The sequence below is a fragment of the Neohortaea acidophila genome (genome assembly GCF_010093505.1).
Source record: "Neohortaea acidophila strain CBS 113389 unplaced genomic scaffold BDY17scaffold_2, whole genome shotgun sequence".
Lineage (NCBI taxonomy): Eukaryota > Fungi > Ascomycota > Dothideomycetes > Mycosphaerellales > Teratosphaeriaceae > Neohortaea > Neohortaea acidophila.
The window spans coordinates 1,981,676-2,004,203 of NW_022985511.1; the positions used below are offsets into that span (position 1 = coordinate 1,981,676).

At 56.5% G+C, this 22,528-nt stretch overlaps 11 protein-coding genes across 11 annotated transcripts; 8 read left to right on the forward strand and 3 right to left on the reverse strand.

Annotated features, from left to right (window-relative positions):
* Window positions 1–1,062: 1,062 nt before the first annotated feature.
* BDY17DRAFT_246402 (uncharacterized protein) lies at window positions 1,063–2,145 on the forward strand (the record flags this gene model as incomplete). The annotated part of the gene is made up of 2 exons (XM_033730722.1): window positions 1,063–1,647; window positions 1,684–2,145. The coding sequence occupies 2 exons, from the start codon at window positions 1,063–1,065 to the stop codon at window positions 2,143–2,145; spliced, it is 1,047 nt and encodes a 348-aa protein (XP_033593416.1).
* BDY17DRAFT_87109 (P-loop containing nucleoside triphosphate hydrolase protein) lies at window positions 1,940–4,280 on the reverse strand. The gene is made up of 2 exons (XM_033738789.1): window positions 4,036–4,280; window positions 1,940–3,968 (listed from the first exon to the last, which is right to left on the reverse strand). Exons 1-2 carry the CDS (start codon window positions 4,246–4,248, stop codon window positions 2,196–2,198), a joined length of 1,986 nt encoding a protein of 661 aa, XP_033593417.1. The 5' UTR covers window positions 4,249–4,280; the 3' UTR covers window positions 1,940–2,195.
* A 291-nt stretch (window positions 4,281–4,571) lies between these two features.
* Window positions 4,572–5,882, forward strand: BDY17DRAFT_308214 (uncharacterized protein; the record flags this gene model as incomplete). Its single annotated transcript, XM_033735182.1, has 1 exon — window positions 4,572–5,882. The coding sequence occupies one exon, from the start codon at window positions 4,572–4,574 to the stop codon at window positions 5,880–5,882; it is 1,311 nt and encodes a 436-aa protein (XP_033593418.1).
* A 64-nt stretch (window positions 5,883–5,946) lies between these two features.
* BDY17DRAFT_321610 (uncharacterized protein) lies at window positions 5,947–8,514 on the reverse strand (the record flags this gene model as incomplete). Its single annotated transcript, XM_033736657.1, has 4 exons — window positions 5,947–6,867; window positions 7,138–7,604; window positions 7,677–8,164; window positions 8,225–8,514. 4 exons carry the CDS (start codon window positions 8,512–8,514, stop codon window positions 5,947–5,949), a joined length of 2,166 nt encoding a protein of 721 aa, XP_033593419.1.
* A 441-nt stretch (window positions 8,515–8,955) lies between these two features.
* On the forward strand, window positions 8,956–10,609 carry BDY17DRAFT_292220 (uncharacterized protein). Its single transcript, XM_033732786.1, has 2 exons — window positions 8,956–10,270; window positions 10,328–10,609. Exons 1-2 carry the CDS (start codon window positions 9,184–9,186, stop codon window positions 10,405–10,407), a joined length of 1,167 nt encoding a protein of 388 aa, XP_033593420.1. The 5' UTR covers window positions 8,956–9,183; the 3' UTR covers window positions 10,408–10,609.
* A 346-nt stretch (window positions 10,610–10,955) lies between these two features.
* Window positions 10,956–12,830, forward strand: BDY17DRAFT_315467 (Sas10 C-terminal domain-containing protein; the record flags this gene model as incomplete). The annotated part of the gene is made up of 1 exon (XM_033735912.1): window positions 10,956–12,830. The coding sequence occupies one exon, from the start codon at window positions 10,956–10,958 to the stop codon at window positions 12,828–12,830; it is 1,875 nt and encodes a 624-aa protein (XP_033593421.1).
* A 1,407-nt stretch (window positions 12,831–14,237) lies between these two features.
* On the forward strand, window positions 14,238–16,511 carry BDY17DRAFT_276914 (transmembrane amino acid transporter protein-domain-containing protein). Its single transcript, XM_033731998.1, has 2 exons — window positions 14,238–15,032; window positions 15,085–16,511. The coding sequence occupies exons 1-2, from the start codon at window positions 14,575–14,577 to the stop codon at window positions 16,280–16,282; spliced, it is 1,656 nt and encodes a 551-aa protein (XP_033593422.1). The 5' UTR covers window positions 14,238–14,574; the 3' UTR covers window positions 16,283–16,511.
* A 246-nt stretch (window positions 16,512–16,757) lies between these two features.
* Window positions 16,758–17,465, forward strand: BDY17DRAFT_321614 (phospholipid methyltransferase-domain-containing protein; the record flags this gene model as incomplete). The annotated part of the gene is made up of 2 exons (XM_033736658.1): window positions 16,758–16,806; window positions 16,864–17,465. 2 exons carry the CDS (start codon window positions 16,758–16,760, stop codon window positions 17,463–17,465), a joined length of 651 nt encoding a protein of 216 aa, XP_033593423.1.
* A 289-nt stretch (window positions 17,466–17,754) lies between these two features.
* Window positions 17,755–18,568, reverse strand: BDY17DRAFT_87314 (uncharacterized protein). Its single transcript, XM_033738792.1, has 2 exons — window positions 18,132–18,568; window positions 17,755–18,027 (listed from the first exon to the last, which is right to left on the reverse strand). The coding sequence occupies exons 1-2, from the start codon at window positions 18,425–18,427 to the stop codon at window positions 17,931–17,933; spliced, it is 393 nt and encodes a 130-aa protein (XP_033593424.1). The 5' UTR covers window positions 18,428–18,568; the 3' UTR covers window positions 17,755–17,930.
* A 45-nt stretch (window positions 18,569–18,613) lies between these two features.
* On the forward strand, window positions 18,614–19,306 carry BDY17DRAFT_87350 (magnesium transporter). The gene is made up of 2 exons (XM_033738793.1): window positions 18,614–18,777; window positions 18,834–19,306. The coding sequence occupies exons 1-2, from the start codon at window positions 18,722–18,724 to the stop codon at window positions 19,204–19,206; spliced, it is 429 nt and encodes a 142-aa protein (XP_033593425.1). The 5' UTR covers window positions 18,614–18,721; the 3' UTR covers window positions 19,207–19,306.
* Window positions 19,307–19,405: 99 nt separating this feature from the next.
* Window positions 19,406–22,474, forward strand: BDY17DRAFT_245701 (muts domain V-domain-containing protein; the record flags this gene model as incomplete). Its single annotated transcript, XM_033730653.1, has 3 exons — window positions 19,406–19,856; window positions 19,906–22,310; window positions 22,367–22,474. The coding sequence occupies 3 exons, from the start codon at window positions 19,406–19,408 to the stop codon at window positions 22,472–22,474; spliced, it is 2,964 nt and encodes a 987-aa protein (XP_033593426.1).
* Window positions 22,475–22,528: the final 54 nt, after the last annotated feature.

Sequence of the window (22,528 nt, forward strand, 5' to 3'; positions counted from 1 at the left end):
ACATGAACTTGTGAGCCACATGGATCATGTCAATACTGTCCGGCTTGAGCGGGCTCTGCGGGTGATATCAACTAGCGCCGCTCCCCGACGACCTTGTTCGTCAGCTCTCGCGGAAAGTTGCCGTTGAAGACCTCAATAGGTGAAGTTTACGAACAAGCAAACGACAACAGACCCCAATCGAGCATTCCACCGTCCTCCCCCCGCTGAATAACCGTGCATCGCGTGATACCGTAAGCCTCGCTAGACCGCAGTCCGGAAGAATGCGGAAAGTCCGTCTGACGTCGGCTGTAGACTCGTTTGGTTCAAGGGCCAATCACAAGCACCCGCTCGTTTGAGCGTCACAGCCTCGCCATCGGGCGATATGAGCGCGGCATGATGGCTGGCGTTGCGGCTTACTTCGGAGCGGACGATGCCCTCAAACGACCCTCCATGCAGAATGCGATTCGTGCTATCGTGATGGCGAGTATAAATTGCGCCGGAGACGCCCGGGTACGTACAGGTTTGCGACATTTCTTGTGGTTCATATCCTCCCGAATACTCTGGTTGATGTCGAGCGTTTCGTCTCTGTCTTGACTCTGCTACCGTCCGGAAGTCTTAGCGATGTTGTCCCGCAACCTCGTCCTTCTCTGCCTGGCCGTATTACTGCGGTGCTCAGCGGGCCACGAAGACATGCAGGCAAGCACCGCAGCAATGAACGATCAGAACGTCGCACCATCAAGCTACTTTCGACATCCGTACGCCACAGGCTGGATCTACGCACATATCACCCTCATGATTGTCGCCTGGGCTTTCGTGCTGCCGGTTGCTGTGGTACTCAGCATTGCCCGGGTTCGGTTGGCGAGCACTGTGGAACTCGCGTTCCACGCCTTGAACACTGCTGGTTTGGTCCTCGGAGTTCTCTATAACAGCATGACACCTGATTTGTATGCGCATAGCGTCCACGGGACTTTTTCCTGGATAGTGACAGGGCTGTCGATTGCCTGGTCGCTGGCCAGATGCTCGACACTGATCAACCAGCGGATTCTCAAGCCGTTGAGAACGGCAACGTCGAGTTACAATAGGATGCAACGAATTGCCGAAGACAGCGAGAATTCCGACGACTATGCGGAGTCAGACGACACATTGCTCGGGACGGACGACATCTTGCCCAGCGCCGCCAAAGTACGCCCAGAAACCTCTCGAGTTTGTCGCTGGGCTTCGCAAAGCATTCGTCTCACTCGACTCGTCCTGGACAGACTCCTGCTGCTACTCGGCTTCGCAGCATGCGTCAGCGGCTTCGTGGTGTTCAGCGGGAACTTCCGCAATCTGGAAGTATATGGTGGCCTGTCACACTGGATCAAAGGCGGCGTCTTCTTCTGGTGCGGCCTTCTCGCGCATGGTCGCTGGATCGGCGCGTTTGCAGATTTCGGTTGGGCATGGAACATAAAGCCCAAGGGGAAAGCGACGAGAACGCCTTCGCTCGAGTTTTTCGAGTCTTTCTTCATATGGCTCTACGGAGCATCGAATGTCTTTCTCGAGCACTTGTCCAACTGGGGTGGCGAATGGTCGGCCACGGACTTTGAACATATCAGCATTACACTGCTGTTTTTCGGCGGCGGTCTTCTTGGCATGCTGGTGGAGTCCGACGGGGTACGTCGGATGCTGGATGTTGGGTCGTCACAGAACAAGTCCAGGGACGACTAGAACGCATTGCGATCGCCTCCAAGGAAAGTGTCTCTGAATCCAATTCCCCCTTTGACAATCATGCTACTCGGCCTCATGATGTCTTCCCATCACCAACAAACCGAACTGGGTACGAAGCTGCACAGCCAATGGGGCCTCCTCTTCTGCGGTGCAGCGATTTTCCGACTCATCACACTGATCAGTCTGCACCATAAGCCACCATCACATCAGCCTTCACGGCCAATGACCGAGCTAGTGGTTGCATTCTGCCTGACGACCGGCGGGATTCTTTTTATGATGAGTGGTCGTGACTCGATTGCAGGCCTAGCCTCGAGTAAGATCATGGCGATGACAGCATTCACCGCCACGGCAGGACTATCCGCAGTCATCCTCAGCTGGGAGGTCGTGGTATTCGCAATCAAAGGCTGGGCGCAGAAGCGCGAGCCACAATGGATCGGCCCAGACAAACCATTCTCGAAGTGAACCACCGAATTCTGCAGCACAGCGCTTAGTCTCGCAAAGATGGAAAAGCATCAACTCTGTCTGACCCGATAATACTCCGGAGCATACTCCAGAAGCCAGGCTTTTTCGATCTTCGTCACATCGCGGATAAAGACTTTGTCATTCGTTTCCACAATCTCGGTGAAGATGACCCAATCCGCCTTGCGATTGAACATCAGACTGGAAGGGTGAGCGTGCAGCACATTGCCGCCGTCGATTGTTTTGAAGGTGCCATCGGGCATCATCCTGGCGGCGTGCGTGAAATAGCCAGAGGTCAAACAGCGGCGGATGGATTCTTCTTTCGGCAGAGTGTTTTGGGTGATTGCAGGTTTAGCTCCATCGCCGACGACATTTAGTCGCTCCAGGTATCGCCAGAGCTGGTTGCGGATGGATACAGCACGGCTCATAGATTTGAAATTCAAAAAATGCTGTTGACACCATTTTGCATCCTTTTTGCCTTTTATCGTGAACGCCTGGTATACGTTGAGCAGCGTGAGTTGATCGCCTTCCTCGGCAGCAAACTGTCGTCTCGCACTCTCTTCTTTCTTTTTCTCGTCGTGGCTAAACCACACGCTTCCTTGCAAGCTTGTCATTGCTGCAATTGTAAGCATCTCGTCCAGGCACCCGAAAGAAGGAGCAGATAACAAGCACTTTGCAAGCATGGGATCTAGTGCGAGCTCGGCCATGCGCACTCCCAGTGGCTTCGTAAGCTTGGCGTATTCGTCCAGTGCGCCGAGGGAGTACAGAAGCTCAAGAGCGCGCACCACAAGGTCTGCAGGCGGAGGAGTGAGGAAGGCAAATCGGGCGATATTGTCGACACCGAGAGCTTTGAGCTGCAAGATTGTGGGTGCGAGGTTTGATCGTTGGATCTCTGGGACAGTCACGTCTTGCAGTGCCTCGAATGTCGTCTCAGGGTACAAACGATGACATTTGCCTGCCTTTGTACGACCGGCTCTGCCTGCCCGTTGCGTCGCAGAGGCTTTGGAGACAGGCGTTGTTATGAGCGAGTCGATTCCTGTCTGGGGGTTGTATGCCCGTAGTTTTACGAATCCACAATCGATCACATAGACGATGCCATCGATTGTCACACTGGCTTCTGCAATGTTCGTGGCGCAGATAACTTTTCTCGTTTGATCCGGAGCCGGCTCGAAGACATACATTTGCTGTTCCACACTCAGGCCAGCATATAGCGGAAGGGGTAGGAGTCTGTCCGAGTCCTTGGGAAGGGAAGGCAGACGCTCTGCAATCATGTCCATCGCCGTCTCGATCTCTTCGCGTCCGGTCAAGAAGATCAGGATGTCTCCTTCTGGCTCTGAGGCGTGAATATCGAAGACAGTCTTGACAGCTCGCTCAAGATAGTCCTCGCACGGTTCAGAAAGATAAAGGATGTCGACGGGGAACGCGCGACCTTCCACGCTCACGATCTTGGCTGGATGGCCATCCGGGCTGGGTTCTGCATCGGAGTCTGCAAAGAAGTCGAGGAAGCCTTCGACATCAAGTGTAGCCGAGCTGACGATGATGCGAAGTTCCGGTCGCCGCTTGCGAATCTTCTTCAGCAGCCCAAGCAGGACATCAGAACTGAGGCTCCGTTCATGGGCTTCATCAACCATGATGACGCTATACCGACTGAGCAGAGGATCGACCAGAGCCTCTCGGAGTAAGAGCCCGTCCGTGACGAATTTGATCTTGGTAGTTGCCGAAGTGACATCTTCAAATCGAATAGAGTAGCCCACTTCTTGTCCCAGTTGGCACCTCATCTCCTCGGCCACTCGTTTGGCCACAGTGGTCACTGCCACCCGTCGAGGCTACATTGTCGCTGTAAGCTGTCAACCGTCATTGCATGAAAATAGGGGGACGAAGGGTAGGACTTGCCTGCGTGACGGCAATAACTTTTCCATCGTTACACCAACCTGCTTGCTCAAGGAATTGAGGCAGTTGCGTTGTTTTACCACTACCAGTTGGCCCGATCAGAATTGTGACGGGCGACGACTCGATGGTGTAGAGGAGAGCCTCCTTATGCCGAGCAATCGGGAGTAGCGATGAGGGCTTGTACAGCGCCGGGATGAATGAGTCGGTATCTGTCATGGCGACAGTCCTTCACGGCGTGAGCCCACCCTGCTTAATTACATTGAATTGTTCATTTCGCCGCAACACGCGCGCGCGAAGTGCATCTCAAGCTTACTAAGCCCTATTGCCAAGACAATGACGAAGCTTCCGCGTTTTAGCTGCGGCGCAACTTGGAGTGTTGAGGCAGCAGCTCAAACATAAGTTGTAACTTGGACCCGAACAAACGCCCACAGCAATCCGTTTGGGCTATTCTCCGTTTCAGCACGACATTGACCCTTCCTGTACTCTGCTCATACTTCACGAGGAGTTGTCACGGAAAAATTTAGCAACATCAAAATACCATGGCCGACAACCCTCAGTCACCGCTCAAGCACGAGGAATCGGCGACGACGCGAGAAGAGATGGACTTTGACGATAATGACCACGATCAAGCGCCGAGTCCCGTGTCTCCCATTGAAGCCGAGCCTCCCATCGGTGTCACTCCCTCCAAGAAAGTCTCGTTCCAAGAGACGGCAGAAGAAGTCGCTCCACCAAAGCCCCCGCGGCCGCTGAGTCCGCAACAGCAAGCCGAGCACACGCTGATTGAAGCTTTTCCCACCATCGACACCAAAGTCGTCAAAGCCGTTTTGATGGCCAGTGGAGGCCAGGTGGAGCCGGCATTCAATGCACTCCTCGGCATGAGTGATCCGGACTTCACGCCCGAAACACAGGCACCCCCGCGTCAGCCTCCGCGCCCAACTCAACGAGCTCCAATGTCGCAACTGGAGGCCGATGAGCAGTATGCACGACAGCTGGCAGAGCAGTACAACTCAGGTGGAGCACGCTCACAAACAAGGTACAACCAGCGGGAGCCAGCTCGACGTGGACCAAACTTGCAACCTCGCCCTGCATACGGTGACGACGAAGACCGCAATTTCTTCGACGACGACCTTCCCGAGATTGGCAGGAACATCCAACAAGGCTTCGTGGAGACGCAGAAGAAGGTGAACAGCTGGTTCACGAATTTCCGAAAGAAGATTGATGGGCAGGACGAAGACGAGGACGAGGACGATCTGTATTCTGCCTCGCAATCCAACAGTCGAAAAAACACCGGTGGCCTAGCCCCAGGCCGCCAGAACTTCGGCGCCAGCCAAAGCGAGCAGCTCTACGGGATTCAGAAGCAGGCAGAAGCGCGGCAACGTCAGAGCACCGAAGCCAGCAGGTACGACGCCGACCCACACGAGATGGGTGCCGACGATTTCGAGCGACTTGAGCTGCGCGACGACGACACGGCACCTGGTCTACCCCCGCGCACATCCAGTCGCAAGACGGCGAATCCGGACCTGTTTAAATCGGCCGCCTCCAAGCCGCCGCAGTCGGGGCCGGTGGACGAGGTGGAGGCCGTCGGCGATCCTGCGGACGCGAAGGCGCGCAAATGGCAGCCGTTGACGTCCGTCGCGCCGCATCCGGAAGAGGACAACGATCCGTTCAGTCTGGGCGATGATGACGAGGACAAGGGCGAGGATTTGAGGAAGGAGGATAGTAACAGGTTGAAGGAAGCGGCGCGGAATAGTATCAGTGGGCCAGCGCCAGCGAAGCAATTGGAGGAGAGCGAGAGGAGCGGAAGCAAGAATTTGGAGGCGGAGGAGCTGTTGAGCGGGAAGAAGGAGTAACGGCCTCCAACACGCCTTGATGGCGAAAAAGCCCGCTATGCTAGAATGATTCATGCAGCGAGAGTCAGGCCAGAGTAGTATCACCACCACCTCTCACCTGCCCATCTCGCTCCAACCTCCCCTCCTTCCGCACCCTCCCTCGCTCCATCCTCTCGCTCTCATATAACGCCCTCTCCCGATCCACAACCCCCAACATCTTGACAGCCATCTGCCGATTCCTCCTCTTCTCCTCCTCCAACTTCCAATCCAACTCCGCAATCGCATCCCGAAACGCATCTCTCCAAGCCACCCGCTCCTCCCCAATAGTCTTCCCCTCAATTACCACCCCCGCCTCCTCCGCCAGTAACTCATCCCACTCGTCCTCCCTCTCCGCCACGCTCTTCTCTTCATTCAAATGCCACCGCCAATTCTGCCGATTCTGCCGTTTCAAAATGCGCGCATTCAAATAGCCCGAGAGATTCGCGGGTTGCGGTTTTTTTATGCGCAAAACGGGGATGTGGTTTGCGTTGAAGAGGACGGGGATGTGTCTCTTGCCGGCGAGTTGGGCGAGAGGAATCGGGCGGTCGAAGATTGAGGGTCCCTTTTTTTCCTCCATCCCAGAAGAAGCAGCACTTCTCGCTGGAGAATTTGCAATAAGCTGCGGCGGAGGAGGAGCAAGGGGAGGAGGCCCCTTCACCCTCTCTGGTGCCCTCCCAAGTAAATCGATAATATACCCCCGACTCGCCTCTTCCCCTCCCACGGCCGCGTCTAGATGATCGATACCTTCATACCCCGCTTGGAAAGAGATTCTCAGCCGCCGAATGCTGTGCAAGTGGCGCGCTTGTCGGAAGCGGTTGCGCACGATGTTCTGGAGCTCGGCGCGTTGCGGGGCGGTGATCGGGGAGGGGAGGGCGCGGCATTGTGTTAGGAGGGCGCGGTAGAGGGCGAGGGTGGCGGCGCGGTGTTCTGCTGAGCGGGCGGGGAGGCGGAATTTGGGGGGCATGTACTATGTGTGTGGGTGCGGCATTATTCGTGGGGGATGGAGGGTGGGTGGAAGTGCGAGATGGAGGAGGAGAGGTTCGAGGTGCGGGTGCGGCCGAGGCGAGATTGTGCACTGGCCAGCGGGGCGCGCAGCCTTGCTGTTTTGCCTCCTTACAAATCTCACGGAGGTAAACGATTCGGACTAGGGTATGTTGGCCTCGCCAAAAATCCCAAACATCTCTGCGCAAGTGCCAGCTTTCAGTCCCTCGATCGTCGCAACAAGTTTGTCTCTTACCCCGGCTGATGGGAAGAGAGTCTGCGTCTCCGCGTGGAAGCGAGAGACGACGGCTTCAGCATCAAGCCACGGCACGTCTTGCAACTCCTCGTTGATAACAGACCCATCCTGCAGCGAGACTTGGATCCGAGCAGGCTGACGTCCTTCTCGGAAGCCATCGGCAAAGGCAGCGTCGGCTTCCACGATACATGCCGCAGCCAGCCTTGCGACATCCTGATCATCGAATTTCTGGAATAGCTGCTCGGAGATGTTTCCGTGAAGTAGGACAGCACACACGCCGAATTGGATGCTCATCTTGGTCTGTTGCACGTTCGTGAAGGGGCCTGGGTTGTCGCAGCCAGGATAGTTCTTCGCGCCACTCGTGCAAGCTACTTTCACGCCTGCAATCGCTTTGGCATCCAGCTTGTGCGCTTGCGCGAGTCTCAAAGCCACGGCCAAGGGTGTTTGGGCGTAATTGCAACCCGGCGCTGGCTTGAAGCGTACATCGAGGATACCTTGGCCGGCCTATTTGTTTAGTCCGTCGCGGAACAGCTGGCTACCTTCAGACGCCCCCAGAGCGGCAAAGAGTCCTGCTCGTCCTTCCAACAGCGTTTCACTGCACTCCAGGCCTGCCACCGCGAGATCGAAAGCGACGATTCCACTCTGGCTCGCCATTCCCATTTCGGTATATATCTCAAGTCCGCCCGCCCATGCCCACTCGTTATACCCGCTTGAAGCATTAGCAGCGAAAGCCAAGGCATGGACTGCAACGTCTTCGCTGACCCTCGACGACACGAATGCGGCAGTGACTGCTGCAGCCGCAGCACCAAAGGCTCCACAGATGCCACTCGGACGGAAGTGGCGATTGTAGGAGGCGCTCTGCTGCACACTGACGCCCAGCAATGACGCCGCCTCGTAGCCGCCTATGATTGCTCGCAGGAGCTGGTCTCCTGTCCAAGCGTCTCGTTGGGCGAGAGCGAGAGCGGCGGAGATGACGATGGAGCCGATGTGGGAATTGGATTTGAGGTGCATGTCGTCTCGGATTGCACTACTCTTATTAACATCCATGTCGACATCGACCACGCACAAGATCACTCGTCAGGCATACCTATGCGCCAGAAAGGCATTGACAAAAGCAGCCGATTCGGCGGAGACATTCTCCTCTGAAGCCCACGAATGTGCTTCTGGGGCACCTTTCCGACTGCGAGCGTACTTGCGTATCTGTGGAGCCCATGGTGCTTGAAGGCCTGAAGCGATGGCGCCTAGGTAGTCGAGAATGGCAAGGGTGGCCTTTTGGTTAAGCTCGGAGGGCACATCCAGTGTCGCGATGGCGTGCAGACGGCGGACTGTGAAGCGTATCAAGCTGACGCTACCCGGTACTGGTTTTGTTGCGTCCATGTCGTTTTATCGGACCGCAGCATGTCGGTATCAGCAGGCGGCGCGGGGAACGGACGTAAGGTGATGAAGATCAGGCTAGAGAAGCACACATCTCTTGGGTCTAGCTGGCTGGAGCTCGGCAAATCCAGGAAAGGTCAGGGTCCAGCGGGCGTCGCCGCCGCAACGGCTCGGGGCAACAATCCCGGACAAGGCTGTGGGATTGGACATGGGGAATTTCGTGTCAATTGCGCCTGAAATGATTTGTAGTTATATCATTGATGACGATGGAGCTGGAGTAGATGGGTCTGCCTAATTAAAAATTAAAAAACTCCGGCTGACGTAGCTGCATGACCCATCAGCCGAATGATTACTGGTGGCGGGGCTTTTTTGCAGAGGAGGCTGGGAAGCTGTAAACCTCCGCGCCAACCAAAAGGCGGTGGGGGAGATTTTTGACACCTCTCTCAACCTTGGAACTCCCTCCCACTCGACTCTCTTTCCCCAAATTCTCCGTCTGCACCTTGCCGGAGCTTTTCGACATCATCCCTATCGACACCGAAGAATGATATCGCCCTGACACTCCCACGTCCCGCACATCTTCGCAACGCCCGGAAGTGGGGCTCACCTTTGCTCGAGCTCGAGCATTCCACACCACACCACATTCCATCCCAACTCCCACCACCCTTCCGAAAGATGCGGCTACATCTCGCTCCCGCACCCCTTCTTCACCTCATCGCCACCATCCTCCTCTCACCAACCCCCACCACCGCAAACCCTCATCCGCCTCCCCGCGCCCTCGGCGGCTTCGACTACAACGAGCTGTTTGCAAGATGGGAATGCAACGGCGTCAAATGCGGGTACTCCTCCCAGCTATGCTGCAACGCCGGCAGCGGCTGCTACACCAACTACTTGACGCAGGCGGAATGCACGCCGCTCGCCAGTCAGAAGGCGAGCGGGGGCTACTGGACGACGTACATGGCGACGACGGTGACGGATGAAGAGACCGTTACTACGACTGTTACGCGGTACATCCAGGAGACGAGCACGGCTCGCTGTAATTATGCTCTAGGCGAGAGTTCGTGCGGGAGGATTTGCTGCGACAAAGACCAGTACTGCAAGTCCCCCGGTCACTGCGCCCCCGCCTACCCAGGCGAGACAACAACGACCGCAACGGAGATCATCACCTCTCAATCCCAACGCACAACGACCACCCAGGCCGCCCCCACCTCCAGCGCCTCCCCCGGCGTCCGCCAAACCACCTCCTCCGGCATCCTCATCACCCAAACTTCGAGCCCCACCACCACAGTCGCCTACATCACCCCCGTCGCCACCGGCGCCAACGTCACCATCTCCGAATTCCACTCCTCCCCCCACCTCTCCGGCGGCGCCATCGCAGGCATCGTCATCGGCGTCCTCGTCGGCATCTTCCTGCTCGCCCTGCTCTGCTTCTGCTGCTGCCTCCGCGGCATCTGGGACGGCCTGCTCGCCATCTTCGGCTTCGGGAAGAAGAAGCGCGTCACCGAGGTGGACGAGTATACGCGTCGCACGCACTACTCGTCCGGCGGGCAGCAGCGGACGTGGTATGGAGCACCGAAGAAGTCGAGAAGGGAGCGCGAGGAGCGGATTGGTGTGGATTTGCTGGGCGTTGGGGCCGGGTTGGCGGGTTTGTGGGCGCTTTTGGGGTTGAAGAGACGGCGGGATGAGAATCGGAATCGTGAGCGGAGGGAGCAGGAGAAGTACTCCGAGTCGAACTTTTCGTCGAACTACTATACCAGTGCGAGTGAGTGATCCCCCCAACTAATCGAGAGAGATCGACGTGCTAATTTACTGCGAACAGGTAGCGAAAGCTCGGGTCAGCGAAGATCAGAACGGTATTCGCGGCATTCTGGGCGACAGTCGGGATCGAGGAGGCCGTGAAATGAATAGATGAGTGTGTCTTTGGCTTGATATGAATGATGTTGCATTGCGTTGGGATGGTTCGATGGAGTAACAGAGCGCGCATCGCGTACAAAGTGTACAGCAAGAGAAGAGACAAAGAGCGTGTTATACCCCCTTCGTGCGTGCATTGGACATTACATAGAAGCAGTGACTTAGCATTGTATCCAATGTGTTGAGACAAGACCAATCCCTCGTAGAACATGTGTCCAGAGCGTGCCATTGAAACCCCGTTTGACTGGAATCAAGTGTTCGATCGAACTCATCGACCTGACGGCTGTATGCCACATCTCACTACCAGCGCCATTTCCAACGCGAAGAGAGCGTCCGGAAGACTCGCCGAAGTTTGCGACCTTGACAGCACGGAGATGCACCGCAAGGCCGACGGCGGACATCCCGAGGCACGCCCGCTAGCGTCCGCTTCAATCTGGCCAATCAACACAGAAGCTTCAAAATTTCCCCCAAAAAGTTGCCCGCTTCACTTCCATACCACGATACTTCCATCCTCTGCAAAGAGTAAGATTCCAATCATGGCCAAAAAGCGCAAAGCACCCTCCTTCGCTCGATCCGAAGAACTCCCCTTCACCACCAATCCGGACATCGAGGCGCATGCCCCTTCGCGGAAACGCATCACGACATTCGAAGATGTCGCCGACTCGGATGATGAGTTCCACCTTGGGCGCGATGCGATTTTGCTAGACGAGGGGCCGGAGGCGAAGAGGAGGCGGAAGGTGATGGAGGAGGAGGCGTTTCTTGAGGAGGAGGGGGAGGAGGTTTTGGGGGTTGAGGATGAGGATGATGAGGAAGAGGAGGATGAGGAGGTGGATGGTTCTGATGGGAGTGGAGATGAGCGCAGTGAGCATGAGGAAGACGCCCTGGGTTGGAGCACTGCCAAGGACGATATCTATGGTGCCGATGAGATTGAGACGGAAGAGCAGGCGTTGGAGGAAGAGGCGGAGGCGTTGCGGTTGCAGCGGAAGCAGTTGCAGGCTTTGACTGCTGCGGATTATGGCTTTGATGAGGGAGAGTGGAAAGGGGAGGCGGACGAGGAAGAGGAGGATGCTGATGCTCGTGTGGTGACGGAGACTTTGCCGCAGCTGCAGGTTGGGAAGGACATGCTGCCTGCGGAGCGATTGAAGTTGCTGCATTCCCGCTACCCGGAGTTTGAGCCGTTGAGCAACGAGCTGTTGCAGATTCTCGCCGAGCAGAGAATTCTGAGCAGAGACATCGTGTGGTGGAGGAAGCAATACACGGAAGACTCTGCGCCGAATCTGACGGCGAAGATCCGAGCGGCTTCTGCTTATGCTGGGGCTTTGACGATGTACTTTGCCCTTTTGACCTCCCCTGCAGCGGAGGGAGATCCTCATGCTACGGCTTTGTCTGCCGTACGACTGCGAGATCACCCGGTCATGGACGCGTTGGTACGTTGCAGAGAGCTATGGTCCCGCGCAAAAGACCTGCCCATCGATGCCGAACCGGTTCAGACAAGCCGCCAAGTTTTGTCTGGCACTAACGACGAAGTCGTCTCGAAGAAGAAGTCGAAGAAGAATAACAAGGCCGTCCCGGTCAAGAAAAGTCGAGCTGAGAAGCATGCGGAAGCCACACGCAAAGCTGCAGAAGCACGAAAAGCCGAGCGGATGGAGAAGGTCGAGGCCGATCTAATGGACCTGGACAGCTTGATCAAAGGCTCTCGGAAGACCAGATCTAAGCGACCAGCCAACGACGCAGATTCAGACATCGGAGACGAGACGCCACTGACAGCACAAGAGCTGGCCGAAAAAGCCAAGAAAAAGAAGAGTCTGCGCTTCTACACCTCGCAGATCGCGCAAAAGGCCAACAAGCGTGGCGCCGCAGGACGAAACGCAGGTGGAGACGACGACATCCCGCATCGCGAACGTTTGAAGGACCGACAAGCGCGTCTGAACGCCGAAGCGGAGAAACGCGGGCAGCGCAACACTCAGCCCAGCGCCGCGGATCTAGGCGGCGACAGCGATGAGGAAGACGCGAAGCAAGCCCAAGCTATTCGCGCGACCGCAGGCGGCGACGACGACGGCTACTACGACCTCATCGCCTCTCGCACCGCGCGTCGCAAAGCGGACAAAGCAGCTCTCACCGCCGCACAGAAACAAGCGGCCGAGAGCGGCGGGCGCGTTGTGCCTGAGGAAATCGTGGGCGTGGACGGCAAGCGGAAGATCACGTACGCGATTGAGAAGAACAAGGGCCTCACGCCGCATCGGAAGAAGGAGGTGCGCAATCCGCGGGTCAAGAAGAGGAAGAAGTATGATGAGAAGAAGAAGAAGTTGGCTTCGACGCGGGCTGTGTTTAAGGGTGGGGAGGGGAGGGGTGGATATGGGGGTGAGTTGACGGGGATCAAGGGCGGGTTGGTGAGGAGTGTGAAGTTGTGAGGAGGAAATTGCGATGGGTGCCGTGTTCGCTGCTTCGTGCCTGCCTTCAATGGCGGACTACTCGTGGGAGGCGTGAGATCTAGCAACGCTTCTATATCCCACCTACACGCGCACCTCGATCGATAGAATGTCACTCCCTGCCGCTCCCCAATTCCTAAGCAGCTTCGCCACGCTCGCCGTCGTCATTACTCTCTGCTTGAAATTCTTCCTCGACTACCGTGCATTCAAAGCCCTCGGACCAGGTGGCACACCATCCACCATCGTCGGCTTCCTCCAAGTGCAGATCCTCGGTTTCTTTGCAATGTCGAATCGCTTCGAGCTCCCGGACACATCAACACAACACTGCCAATCTGGGCTACAGCCTGATACGGCCTTCTTGAGTCGCAATCTTCCACAACGGACTGGTCCCCGGCCAGTAACGAAAGGCATAGCACCCCAACGCCAACTAACTCAAAGAATCACGGGCGAAATATACACCATCCTCCTCGCAGGACTCACCTCCATTCCAGCCGACAAAACCACCACCCTCTCAACCTCTCACATCGAAGGCCACAGTCCAGCTCTCTTGCAAGCGAGGTGTGCCATTTACACGCCCTCGATGGCTCGATGCATGTGGTTCTCGGGCGCGAGGATGCGAGGGTTGTGCTGGAGAGGGGATGGGGGGAGACGCATCCTTTGGCGAGGGGCGGGTGGTTTGAACGGTTTGTGCCTGGGGGGTTGGTGTTGGTTTATGCGCCGAGGGATGCAGGGGAGGTGGGTGTTGTTTTGGGGATTGTGGGGGCTGCGGTGCGGTGGGGGAGTCAGGCCGAGAGGTGAGGGTATGCCTTGACTGTCATTCTTGGTTGGTAATAGTAGTTGACTTCTTCCAAATCGCATGACCTATCGTCTTGATAGCATAAGCCTTTTGTTCAACACGGCTTCGCGGCTCGTCAAGCTCTCAAGGTTCCATTGGTTCACAGACGGCAAGCTTTCATGAACCAAGTGGCGCACGTGAGTGGCGTTTAGCCTTGTGCAGGGGATAGATCAAGGCACGGAAGGCAGCGTATTTGCCTTGATGCACTGTGCACCGATGAAAAGTTCGAATTGCGTGCTCTCAACGAGAAGAGTGAGCGGCTTCGCGGGGGCCCTTCCGTACCACCAGCCATTTCAACAGTTTGTGCCCGCGAGGAGCTCCCCCTTCCGACCATCAACCAAGTGGAATCCCCGGCTCGCCGGCCCAGTTAGCATGATGCTCGCATGGCCCCTCTTGCCCCAAGCGGCTAGCAGGAAGGCGAAAAGCGGCCGGCGCTGCGTGGCGTTCGGGCAGGTGGGGCCTTGGCGTGCGGAGCGACGTCACATACATCGATCCTGCCCACACAACGAGCGCACAATTGCTTGACGGCCTTGCCGTGGTTGGGTGAAAGCCTACCTGACGACATGCGAGCTGACCTCCAGCTAGCTGCAACCGCGCGCGCTCGTTCGTTCGCTCGCCCGCCCGCCAGGTACGTAGCTACTCGCCTTTTTCTTCTTTTCGCTCCCCCCATCCCCATCGCGCACTACTGCTGTTGGCGACCCACGCGAGATTCCATATTTATCTCGATTCGCTCGTCTCAACCTTAAACATCTCTCCCTCTTAACCTCTTCATTTTCTCTTTCATCTCGCTGCATCCCCAACTCGACAGGATTTAATGCTGCAGCCCGTCACCGGAGTCGACCACTTCTTCCACTTCACCGGCGTCTTCAGTCGCGCCATCCGCTCGGTAAAATGGCGTTAGGTTTCGGCAAGCGCAGCAGCACTTCCAACGAAAAGGATGACGACAAAGTGTCGTCTGAGAATGAAAAGGGCACTGGCTTTGGCGGCGACTACAATGGCTTCGCCGTCGACAGCGAGGCCCAAACCAACCCTCAAGGCGGGCGAAAGATGAGCCGCATCGACCGCCCGCACACTGCTTCCATCGCCGGCCATCTCTCTGGCCGCAAGCCTTCCGTCGAAGAGGCTGCCGGCGAGGTCACCATTGGTGAGATGCGCGCCGCTGAGGCCTCCAATGCGATTCAGTACCGCACGTGCAGCTGGCAAAAGACTGCCTTCCTCCTCTTCGCCGAGTACATCTGTCTGGCCATCATGTCCTTTCCATGGTCTTACTCCATCCTCGGTCTTGTGCCCGGCCTCATCTTGACCCTCGTCCAGGCTGGCTTCGTCCTCTACACCTCTCTAATCACATGGTGCGTGCCATACATCTTCCTTCTATGCCTATCCGCGCTAACACCCACATAGGGAATTCTGTCTCCGCCATCCGGAAGTTAAGGATGTCTGCGATGTCGGGCAAATGCTCTTCTGGGGCTGGCGCCCGGCGTGGTGGCTCACCGGCATCATGTTCGTCCTGAACAACACCTTCATCCAAGGCTTCCATTGTCTCGTCGGCGCCAAGTACCTCAACACGATCAGCAACAACAACAGCGGCGTCTGTACCGTCGTCTTCTCTGCAATCGTCGCCATCATCGCCTTCTTCGCCAGCTTGCCTCGCACCTTTGAGGCCCTGTCGAAGCTGGCGCTGCTCAGTGCACTCTTCACTTTCGTCTCCGTCATCCTGGCCACCATCTTCGCAGGCATCGAAGACCACCCCGGCGGTCCATCCGTGGACACGTACTGGCCATTCAAGGGCACCGACTTGACCCCCTTGATTATACCTGCAGCTGGCACGACGTACGTCAACGGCATGAACGCCTTCCTCAACATCAGTTACACCTTCATCGGCCAAATCACCCTGCCGTCCTTCATCGCCGAGATGAAGGAGCCGCGCGACTTCCCCAAGGCGCTGTGGGCCGTCACCATCGCCGAGGTCATCCTCTTCTCCCTCGTCGGCGGCATCATCTACGGCTTCACCGGCTCGACCTACACCGTCGCGCCCGCCTTTGGCTCGCTGGGCAACGCACTCTACATCAAGGTCTCCTTCTCCTTTATGATCCCCACGCTCATCTTCCTCGGCGTCCTCTACGCCTCCGTCACCAGCCGCTTCGTCTTCTTCCGCCTCTTCGCCGGCACGCGCCATATCGGCTCGCACACCGTCGTCGGCTGGCTCGGCTGGGCCGGCATCCTCGCCTGCACGTGGGTCCTCGCCTTCATTATCGCCGAAGTCATCCCCTTCTTCAGCGACCTGCTCTCCCTTATGTCCTCGCTCTTCGACTCCTTCTTCGGCTGGATCTTCTGGGGCGTGGCGTACATGCGCATGCGCCAGGCCGACTACGGCCCGGGCTTCTGGAAGAAGCGCGGCTTCCGCGGCTACATTGGCTTTGTGGTGAACATCTTCATCATCTGCGTCGGCTTCTACTTCTTGTCCGCCGGCACGTACACGTCCGTCGATGCGATTCTCGAGGGTTACCGAACGGGTGGCTTCGGAGGGGCTTTTAGCTGTCAGAGCAACGGTTTGATTTTGCCATGGCAGGTCAAGGCTGCACATGGTGGGCAGGTGTAGTGGAGGAGAAGTGTTCCAGACTGCTTGTCCTCTTGTGACTACATGTTGTGTCTTGCTCGATTACGGGTTCTGCGAGTGAGAATGGAAAGAGAGGCTCTTGGAGGCGCTTTGATGCTGGCAGAGGTCTTCGGGCCTATGAAACGGCGCTGGTTGCTTGCTTTTTTGATACCAGGCCACGTATATATTGTTGGTGGCATCGCGAATACAATATCTTGGAATAATAAATGCCCCCTTATCATTCCTTCGTATCTGGACTGGCATTGTATTGCCTCAGGCGTTCAAACTCAAGCTCCCCAGCTGTTTGATCGCTGCCCCGCGATTGGTCGGAATGACGTAGAGCGGGTGAAATTCGCATTGGCCGGGCATATGAACTTTGGCTGATTGGCAAAAACACCTCCATACGAACATCCACCCCTCTCTCGCTCCCATCACTCGAAGCGAATGAACAACACAGCAAGAAGAACCTAAGCCCATCATGTCTCTCACCAACGGCCTGGTAGATTTCAGCCAGCCAAGCCTCTGGAGTAAGCCCCAACACCCCCATAACCAGTCTTCCCCTCCCTAACATACCCAACCCCCAGTCTCCGCCGCGAGCATAATCTTCAACCCGACCTTCTGGAACATCGCCGCCCGCACAGAGTACCGCCACCACACCCTCACGAAGCTCGCAGGCGGCAACGCGCTGTACGGCTGCTACGGGCTAGCAATCACCATCTTCTCCCTCGGCATCTTCCGCGACGCGCTGTACGAGCGCGCGCTCCGCCCGCAACCCACGCACCCCCTCCTCCTCACGCCCCTCAGCCAAGCCCTCGCCGTCGCCCTCCTCGCTTCCGGCAACGTCCTCGTGCTCAGCAGCATGTGGGCTCTCGGGATCACGGGGACATACCTGGGCGACTATTTTGGCATTCTGATGGATGATATCGTCACGGGGTTTCCGTTTAATGTCACCGGGAGTCCGATGTATTGGGGGAGTGCGATGAGTTTTGCGGGGTCGGCGTTGTGGTTTGGGAAGCCGGCGGGGTTGGTGTTGACGGTGTTGGTCGTGATTTGTTATCGGGTTGCGTTGGGGTTTGAGGATCCGTTTACCGCGGAGATTTATGCTAAGAGGGAGAGGGAGCGGATGACTTTGAGGGATGGGAAGTCGATTCCGACTAAGGGGGTTAGTGGGAAGAAGGGACAATGAGGTGGGAAGAGGTGTGAGAGGTGAGGAGGTTTGGGGGACGAGGAGGAATGAGAGGGATTGAGATGGTGGAGGTGGTTCATTCAACATGAGCGTAGGCGCTGGAGAGGCGTTCATTTTGCGATACTCGCTTTTTCTCCTTTTTCATCCTACATACAACACAGATGTGCGGATACTTGAGCAAAGCAGACTCAATAAGCCCATTGCTCTTCCAGGCATTGTCCAATTCTCTGAAGAGCCCTCCCTTTCGGGCCGTCCTTTCACTGCATAATTGTGCGGTCCCTCGGCAGTCTCGTCATGGACGGCAGGATACAAGGCGGAGTAATCAGTCCCTTGATTTGACCTCTAAGCCAGCAATACAGCCTCGGGAGTCCAGCGCACTCGTAGCCTGCAATCGACCCTCTGGCTCACAGTCGGAACACTCGTCCATCATCCATTGATCCGTAGGCAAACCAGACTAAGGGGAGTTCACTTGATACACAGCCCCAAGCTCTCGTTCAAGTTTGCGACCGTGCGGTCGAAATCGTCATATGCCTCCCTTCGGAGCGCCAGGACTTCGCGGCGTCTGAGAAGGACATTCCATACCATCAGCCTGCACGCCATACCTCTCCGAGGATTACGATGAAGATCACATAAGAGAAAAATGAAAAAGGGGTGAGAGAAACTCACACATTGCCCGAAGAGTACACCAACGCCCTACGCTCGCCCCATACCCGCACCAGATTCTTCACAATCCTGTGCTCCAGGCCTCTCGTCTTAGCCGCGTGGTCAAGGAATTCTAGCGTGCGCGTGATGGAAATTTCGTCGTAGGCTGACGCAGGCGAGAGACGGAAAGCGTCGCGGAGGTGCTGCAGAGCGGTGTAGCGGGCGGGTTTGGCGTATTGGATTGCGCGGAGAGATGCTTTTAGGAGGCGGCGGTAGGCGTGGAGGATTTGAGTCTGTGAGGTACTAGGGAGGGTAGCCATTATGGTTGTGGGTTTTGGAGAGGGAGGGGATGGGAATGGAGGTGCATGGTGAAGGATGATACGGAATTATTGTGTCGACTGTGGCATATGAGAGCTCATGAAGAGAGGAGTGAAGTTGGAGGACGCGAGAGTGCGTGGAAGGGCTAGCCTTGTTGAAACTCTAAATTCCATCTGCGTGAAGGGAAGCTCGAATTCCATTTGCGACAATCCAGGACCCAATCTTTGTCACGAACCTCCTCAATCCACCTCTATCCCTTCCGCCATCTGCGCATCTTCATCTCACAATCCGCGACAATGGCCATCTTAGCAAGTGCCCTCAACATCGTCGGCCTCCTCTTCCTCTCGCACGCGTACGTACCCTCATCCTTCACCACCTCCTTCCCAACTAACTCTCCCTTCTCCACAGCGTCTACAGCGCCTACGAACACTCCCTCCTCCCCACCACCGCCTTAATCCCTCCGACACCATCCCGCACTTTGATCCCCGCCTTCCTAAACCCCAAAATCGACCTCCCCCTCGACATCACGCTCGAAACGCTCTTCTCCGTCGTCCTGCTCTGCATCGGCGTAGTAATCAGCAGCCCCGCGCTCATGCCTATTCAGTGGAACGTGTGGGCTGGACGGATGGAGAGGAGTAAAGAGGCCAGGCTGGTTACTGAGGTGGGGGTTGGCGGAGGCAATCCGTATGCGGTTTTAGAGGAGAGGCCTGGGTTTGTCGATATTAGGCGGCAGAGGAGGGAGTTTGCGGAGTGGAAGGGGGGTAAAGGGGTGGGGTTGTGAGGGGACAGCGGTGCAATAACATCACCGTTACCGGGTATGGGTGGTATTTGAGAGGAGGATTACGCTGGGTCGCGCCTTCCTTCTGCTGTTGCTGCAGGTGGAGCTCGGCTTAGACCTCACCTCTTCTTCGGGGGCCTTTCCCCTCCGAAGCCATCTCCTCTGGCAGTACATGACGGCCTGATACAAGCGTACAGCCAGCATGGCGCCCTCCAATAGATCACGAAAACGTCGTCCTAGCGGCAGCACCCACAACTCCCGCTCTGTGCAGCATCGGAGATCGTCCCAGCCGACACATATCCCATCACGAACACCTTCCAACTCCACACGGCCATCGGGATCTCGAAGATCCTCCAATGACTCAATAGCTGGTCCTAGCCGCCGTCGCAGCCTGACCTCCGCCCCGCCGCCCTCTCGAAGTCCATCTTCGGCCCCGTCTTCTCATACCTTCCCCGGTGAGGATCGCAATGCAGCTGGCTTCGAACAGGCACCAGAAGACCTGGAGTTCGACTCGGAGCACCTCCATGAAGTCGTTATGGCGGTAAATGTCACCGAACGCGGAACAGTGGGTTGTGCGTACTACGTCGCCCGCACCGAAAAGCTGTACTTCATGGAAGATGTACAGCTCGGTGGGGTGGACGTTGTGGATGCCCGTAAGGAACATCGCCCTCGCCTTCACAGTTTTATATTGACTCCATCCAGTCAAACTATTCATCGATCCTACCGTCGTTCTGGTCTCCACGAAGTGTGATGACGAGCTGTCCAGCCGGCTTGACCCCAGCAATCTAAACCCAGCGGCATCTGATGATGGTCGAAGTGTTGATCAGTCCAGGCTGCCGTACTTACTCGAATATCGACCGAATGGAGATTTTGGCTACGATTCTGCCCGCGATAAGCTCGTCAATCTCCGCATAGGGCAGCGGGATGGACCGAATGTCACGTTTGTCGTGCCGGGGGATATCGTGGCCTTCGAAGACGACGAGGCGAATGCAGATGCGACTTTCATTGGAAGACATGGCCAGTTGCTAAAACTCGCTGGATGGATCAATCTGGAAAGCAGGATCACTGTCGGTTGTGCGGGTGCTGTGCTTTCATATCTCCAACGACGGCGAACTGCTGCGTCTCTGCCCCATGATCCAAATCCGATCTTCGGAATCGCGACGGTTGAGATGTTTAGTCTCAGCGGCTCGATGCTTGTGACCACAGACACTCTGCTATCTCTGCAGATTACGTCTACCGAGACGCATCCCAACGCACAGAATCACGGCCCATCCAAATCCTCTGCCGGCTCGAAAGAAGGCTTCTCTGTATATGGCCTCTTTCATCCACTTGCCAAGACATCCCAGGGCCGCTTCCTCCTTCGCCAGTACTTCCTGCGGCCCAGTCTCAACCTGGTAGTCATCAACGAGCGCCTAGATACGATCAGCGTTCTCCTTCGCCCCGAAAACTCCACCATTCTAGAAGAAATCACCGAGAAGCTTGCAAAGATCAAGAACATGCGTATCATCACTGTCAACCTCCGCAAAGGCATCAGTGCCGGAAAGGGCCGCGGTGCCTCTACATCCGTCTGGGCTACAATTCGCGACTTCGTCTACTTCGTCCTACGGATAGCAGATCACATTCACGAGCTGAACGGGGCCGAGTCGCTACCAATCCGCTCCAAGATCGCACAAAAGATCGACAGGCGAAGCATGGCGGTCGTAGGTCAGCTCATCAATGATGTTGTCGATTTTGACTCGTCCAAGGAGCAACGCAGGACCATCGTTCGTCAGGGCGTTGATCAGCAGCTCGATGCTGCCAAGCGGACATATGATGGGATTGAAGACTTGCTGTCACAGGTCACGGAACACATTGCTAATCAAGTGCCCGCCGTGTTGAACGCCAACATCAACGTGATCTTCTTTCCTCAGATCGGCTTCTTGATAGCTTGCAGAGTGGATGAAGATACTGGCAGCAGTGTATTCGACGGCCCGCAAGGCGACCCTTGGCATCAGACCTTCGCCACCGAGCAAGCAGTCTACTACAAAAACTCCAACATGCGTGAGATGGATGCGCATTTCGGCGACATCTGGGGACAGATCTGCGACAGGGAGATCGAGCTTACTCAGCAGCTTGGGGAGCGAGTGTTGGAGTATGAGACCTTACTGAACGAAGTCTCGGACCTCTGCGGTGAACTGGACAGCCTGGTCGCTCTTGCTCGCGGTGCTGCGCAGCACAAACTCGTCCGGCCGCATGTCACTGAGGAGAACATTATCAAGATCAAGGGCGGCAGACATCCCTTACAGGTGCTCACGGTGCCGGCTTATGTTGCAAACGATACGTACATTGTCGGCGGAGCGGGAGGTGATGTTCACGGAGATAATCTGAATGGCCTGTCATCTCCTCGCGAAGCACTGGTGTCTTCTCAGCCTGCGGACTTTCGAAATCGAATAGGTCCCAGCATGGTGCTCATGACCGGCCCGAATTACTCCGGCAAGAGCGTCTACCTCAAACAAGTCGCCATCATCGTGTACATGGCGCACATCGGCAGTTTCGTCCCTGCCGAGAAGGCCAAAATCGGCCTCACCGACAAAATCCTCACCCGCATCTCCACTCGAGAAAGTGTGTCCCGGATCCAAAGCGCCTTTATGATCGACCTGCAACAAATCTCCCTCGCCCTCCAACTCTCCACCCACCGCAGCCTCCTCGTCATCGACGAGTTCGGCAAAGGCACCGAATCTTCTGACGGAGCCGGTCTAGCCGCCGGCGTCTTCGAACACCTCCTGCAACGCGGCTCACACTGCCCGAAAGTCCTAGGCGCAACACACTTCCACGAGATTTTCGAAGCGGGCTTCCTGCTTCCCCGCCCTTCGCTCAGCTTCGCGCACATGGAGGTGAAGATCGACACGCAGGCGTCGCAGGTCGACGAGCAGATTACGTATTTGTACACATACCGACCGGAGCGCAGCAGTACGAGTTTCGGGACGTGCTGTGCGGCGATGAATGGGATTGATCGGAAGGTGGTGGAGAAGGCGGAGGAGTTGATTTTGCTTGCTGCCCGAGGGGAGGATTTGGTGGAGGCTTGTGCGGAGATGCCGGAGGGGGAGCTGGAGGAGCTGGAAGATGCTGTAAGTTCGTTGAGTTTTGGTATTGTTGTAATTGGGGTTGCTAACGAGATGAGCAGGAGGCGATTGCTCGGGATTTCCTTGCTGCGGAGATTGGGTCTTGCGAGCCTCGCGGGCTACTTGATGACTTGCTCACGCTCGCGAGTACTTCGTTGAGCACATCGTAAGGGACATCCTTCACAGAAACTGTGTGTTCACCGCTGTAGACAAGACAGCCTCGC